We start from the raw sequence: 5,410 nt of genomic DNA on the forward strand, positions 1-5,410 counted from the left end.
GTTTTGATACCCGTGGTGGCAGAGCACAGATAGCCCATTGTGTAGCTTTGTGCTTAATTACAAACAAACAAATCTTTTATAAACGCCCCCAGTAGCATCGCGGCTTGTCTGCGAGCTTACAACGCTAGAATCCGGGTTTCGATATCCGTGGTGGGCAAAGCACAGATAGCCTTAATTACAAACAAACGTTTTGTGATTCTTCACATTTTGTGACATACAAAGCTTTAGAATTCCCTCTGTATATTAGCCTATTTTTAGAAATGATTATACAAGCACCAAAACAGCAGAAAAAACGAAAGTAAAAATATAGTGGAAGTCAATAATAATTTGCGAAAATTTTGAATTTTTTATTTATGTAGAATATTTGTCCGAGCCAACCTACTTTATAAAGCCTTTTGATTACAGATCCTTAACTAATAAAATTCCTCAAAAGCTCTTAAATCTGTGAAGTTTTGTAAAATCGTCTTATTAAGGAGAACATTATTCTATTTCTCATAGTTCTTCGGTTTTTAACCTCGATTTAAGAACATTGGATTCCTCGCTGTATTTATTTTTAAATAAATAAGCCAAGCTTAGTTACAATTACTGTGGTTATAATACATACAACTAATATCAATATGTTTATTGCAAACATCACATTGACGTACACACAGGATACTTTTTATAATTATACACATATAAAATTATTTTATTTTCACATTTTTCTTCTTGTAAAAAATTCTCTTTATCTAATGAAATGTTACGAAAAGAATGTTGACCACTGGTGACAAGAAATAAGAAGTAAAATGGTCAATATTCGCATTATCAATCTAGTGCATTTCTTCTGCTCATTTTAAATTACATTAGAGGGAGCCACAGTAGTCACACACACAACAATGGATGGTTAAAAAGATCGGGAAACCATCTTCCTTGGCATGCTGCCAAATTTATTCACAGTGTTTGGCCAATAGCTAACGTTAGCCTTGATGACCGAACGCCTTCTTGTATAATACAAGTAAGTTCAAACTATCGTTGTATCAGATGGAGTAATGTTTAAATACTTTTATTCTGTAAGTATTTCATAAGATCAGTTCAACATTCGAAGTTTTTTTTTATCAAAGAAAAACAACGCTGAACTCTACGTGTAAAACTCAACTTATATGTATAGATTTCAATATTACCGTATCAATATAAAGCAAACGTTCTTTAATACGAATAGCAGTACGAGGGAAAAAATAACAACAAACAAACCAAATATTACATGATATAATTCGAAGAAGATACAATTCACAAACGTATTTGATATAATTCTTAATACCGCTACTAAAGAGGAACCTTGAACACTATAAACTCTTACAACTGCGCAAAGGAAAGTCACATACTTTTATTTTTTCAGACATCTTTTAATATTAATTCGTTTGAAAACCTAAGATTATGTCGGAGTTACGTCTTCAAATGTGGTCCAGTTATAGAGAAGCTATTTTAAACATGTAAGTCAGAAGTACATACAGGCCTGCTAGACCAGAGGTACGTACAAACCACCTAAATCAGATGTACGTACTAACAATGTAAATCAGAGGTACGTACATACAATATTTATCAGAGGTACGTACAAACAATTTATATCAGAGGTACGTACAAACCATAGATATCAGGGTTATGTACAAACCATAGATATCAGTCTGATATCTATGGTTTGTACGTAACTGTTACGTACAAACCATAGATATCAGGGTTACGTACAAACCATAGATATCAGAGTTACGTACAAACCATAGATATCAGGGTTACGTACAAACCATAGATATCAGAGTTATGTACAAACCATAGATATCAGAGTTACGTACAAACCATAGATATCAGAGTTATGTACAAACCATAGATATCAGAGGTATGTACAAACCATAGATATCAGAGTTACGTACAAACCATAGATATCAGGGTTATGTACAAACCATAGATATCAGAGTTACGTACAAACCATAGATATCAGAGTTGCAATCTATGGGAAACAGTCAACCAAGTAGGATATATTCGCCTACATTTTGTTTTTTTTTTTGTTTTTGAATTTCGCGCAAAGCTACACGAGGGCTATCTGCGCTTCGCCTACATTTATGTGTAGAAGTTTAGGCTGGACCCATGTCTGACAGCTCATTGTAGCTATGACATTAAATAAGTCTTTGTTATTTAGAAGCCTATATTTTATTTTACACCCCAAAATTATCAACACCGGGCCTTCAATAATGGTATAGGCCTCACAGTTACTCCCGTATTATTGTTATTATAAATTTATAGTGTACCTCTCCTAGTCTTTATCTAACAATTTATTAATTTTTTTATTCGAAACCTACTTTGTTTATAATTTGCCACAATTTATTTTGAGTATTGCCAGACACAGGCACATAACAAGCACGTACACATCTTAAATGAACACTGATAGCTACAACACTGACAAGCTGGTTTTTTACCCACCATATTGGTCGCTAAGTGGTAACTATGCGCTATCTGTCGGAAGTGACGTCAGCGAGAAAAGAAGAATGATAAACGTGTTATCCGTAAGTTTCCAGTCTTCATTTTTGGTAACTTGATGAAAAGAGAAAAACCTCAAAAACTTAGATAACTTTCAGACTAGATGTGCTTTTTATGAAAGTAAAACTAGTATCTGTTAAGTTTTACATCATCCAATAATTAGACGTGTGTAGAAACGATAATTATATAAAACACACATATAGTTTAAAATATCAGAAAAAGCTCTGAACAGGTTTTCAAATGACACAAGTATTTGTAGGAAAAATCCTAAACACACAAACGTTACTTCGAGTATTTGCTAAATCAAGTATTTTTTTCATTTTTATGAAAAAAAAATAAACATATTCCAAAAATGGGTTCTGACACTGTCTCACGTGTTCTTTAGTAATTATGCTAAATAATTTCTTAATATTAACTTAATACGAGTAAAATCTCTATATACCGTGAAGTTATACAGTATTCCTCTTAGAGAGGATAAGGAAGAAAAAAAAAAGGCTTCTTGTAAGAACAAACTATATCTACTTTCTTGACTAAATGACTTTTGATATTTCCTTTTCAGTGGATATAAGGCTTATTATTTCTAGAATTTCACTAGCTGTAAGAAAATGTCTTTTTTTTTTCTGCTTGAAGATCAACCCCTCTAGATACGCGATTGGTGCATTGATTCACGTAGGGACTGCGTCGACGAGCTCCTTCGAGAACGTTTATTTTGGTTGATGAGCAAGACAGCAACAAGGACATTTACTACCTATAAAAAATGTCAGAATGGTTATTAACTGCATGGTGGCACAGTCCTGAAGTAATAATTATTAACTGCATGATGGCACAGAGCTTTACTATATTATTGAATTAAGAACATAACTTAATACTGAGTAGAAGTAAGCTTGATTCAGAAATAGACAAAAAACTTTCGGTGTCAAAACTATCATAACAGCCTTGCAACATTAACGAAAATATATTTTTAACCTTTTGAATGAATATGAGAGGGCCTTAAGAATTGTAAACTGAGAGAAGGAAAAATGTCGTTGACTTTGGTATAGGGATTTATTTAAAGTCATCAGGATTAATCATAACATTAAAAACAAACACATTTTTCAACACTTTTATATATTCAAGCGCACTAATGTAGAATTTCCCTAAAAATTAATTTTTACCATTCACGACTATTGATAGATTGACTGTTATAGATTTAAGGAAAATTAAAAAGTGGAGTGATTTTGATTTGAGGTTTCAACTTATTGAAGTTGCTCTTAGCCAGCTGGCTCCTGAGATTAATGTTATGTTCTGATTGGACCGAAAATAATTCAAGTAGTCGAATATTAAGTTAAAATCGCTTCCAGTTAGCTGGAACTCCTCTCAGGTAGCGGGATCCCAAATTACGATCATGAGAGAAAGAAAATATCAACGTAAAACCTCATTAGTTGGCTGGATCCTACGCAGGATCTTAGGGGGAAATGTAAATAAGTAAAAACTAATCTTTAGCTGGCTGGATCCTACGCAGGATCTTAGAGGGGAAGTGTAAATAAGTAAAAACTAATCTTTAGCTAGGCTGGATCCTACGCAGGATCTTAGGGGGAAATGTAAATAAGTAAAAACTAATCTTTAGCTGGCTGGATCCTACGCAGGATCTTAGGGGGGAAATGTAAATAAGTAAAACTAATCTTTAGCTGTCTGGATCCTACGCAGGATCTTAGGGGGAAATGTAAATAAGTAAAAACTAATCTTTAGCTGTCTGGATCCGACGTAGGGCTTTGGTATGAAAAATATAGATAAATAAAGCTTTTATAAGCTGGCTGGGTCCGAAGTAGGACCATTGTATGGAAAATTTAAATAAGTAAAATATTTCTTAGCTAGCTGAGTCCGAAGTACGGACTTAACATGGAAAATATCAGTAAAGAAAACCTTTCTTAGCTGGTTGGGTCAGAGGTAGAACTTTGATATGGGAAATATAAACAAAATAAAACATTTCTTAGCTGCTTTGGTCAGAGGTAGAACTTTGGTATGGGAAATATAGACAAAATAAAACATTTCTTAGCTGCTTTGGTCAGAGGTAGAACTTTGGTATGGAAAATATAAACAAAATAAAACATTTCTTAGCTGCTTTGGTCAGAGGTAGAACTTTGGTATGGAAAATATCAACAAATAAAACCTTTCTTAGCTGCTTTGGTCAGAGGTAGAACTTTGGTATGGAAAATATAAACAAAATAAAACATTTCTTAGCTGCTTTGGTCAGAGGTAGAACTTTGGTATGGGAAATATAAACAAAATAAAACCTTTCTTAGCTGCTTTGGTCAGAGGTAGAACTTTGGTATGGAAAATATTAACAAAATAAAGCCTTTCTTAGCTGGTTGGGTCAGATGTAGGACCTTAGTGTAGAAGATACAAATAAATAAACCTTTCTGTGCTGTTTGGGTCAGAAACATGACCTTTAAATGAAAAATGTAATTAAATAAAACCTTTATATGTTGGCTAGGTTCGAAGTAGGGCCTGTGGAAGATATAAATAAAAGCTATCTTAACTGACAAGGTATGAAATACGACCTTAGTATGGAGAATATATATATATAAATAAAAAAAAATCTTAACTGTATGGATCCAAAGTAGGACTTTTGTATGGAAAATAAAATTAAAGAAAAACCTTTCTATGTTGGCTAGGTCCGAAACGTGACCTGGGTTCGAAGTAGGACGTTATTATAGAATATATATATATATATAAACAAGCTGACTACCCGTTCTTTGTCCAGGTTATAAAACTAAAAAAAAAATGTGTGGTTGGATGCCAAGATAAATAACGCAAAAATCCTAACTTTCACACAATGTATTTATAACAGAACACATTATTACAGTATTCATTATTACCTCACTAAATGTTTTGTATAAGCTTTAAGAACTTGCTATGTATA

At 33.0% G+C, this 5,410-nt stretch overlaps 1 protein-coding gene across 2 annotated transcripts in view; it reads right to left on the reverse strand.

Annotated features, from left to right (window-relative positions):
• Positions 1-1,693: 1,693 nt before the first annotated feature.
• LOC106474164 (CD82 antigen-like) overlaps positions 1,694-5,410 on the reverse strand; it is a 34,549-nt gene continuing 30,832 nt past the window's right edge. For both annotated transcript variants that reach the window (XM_022402534.1, XM_013934856.2), the window contains one exon: positions 1,694-3,256. In XM_022402534.1, coding sequence (XP_022258242.1) covers positions 3,149-3,256 — 108 coding nt within the window. In that variant the 3' untranslated portion in view covers positions 1,694-3,148. The remainder of the gene's footprint in view (positions 3,257-5,410) is intronic.

The sequence above is a fragment of the Limulus polyphemus genome, unplaced genomic scaffold, assembly GCF_000517525.1.
Source record: "Limulus polyphemus unplaced genomic scaffold, Limulus_polyphemus-2.1.2 Scaffold6892, whole genome shotgun sequence".
Classification (NCBI taxonomy): domain Eukaryota; kingdom Metazoa; phylum Arthropoda; class Merostomata; order Xiphosura; family Limulidae; genus Limulus; species Limulus polyphemus.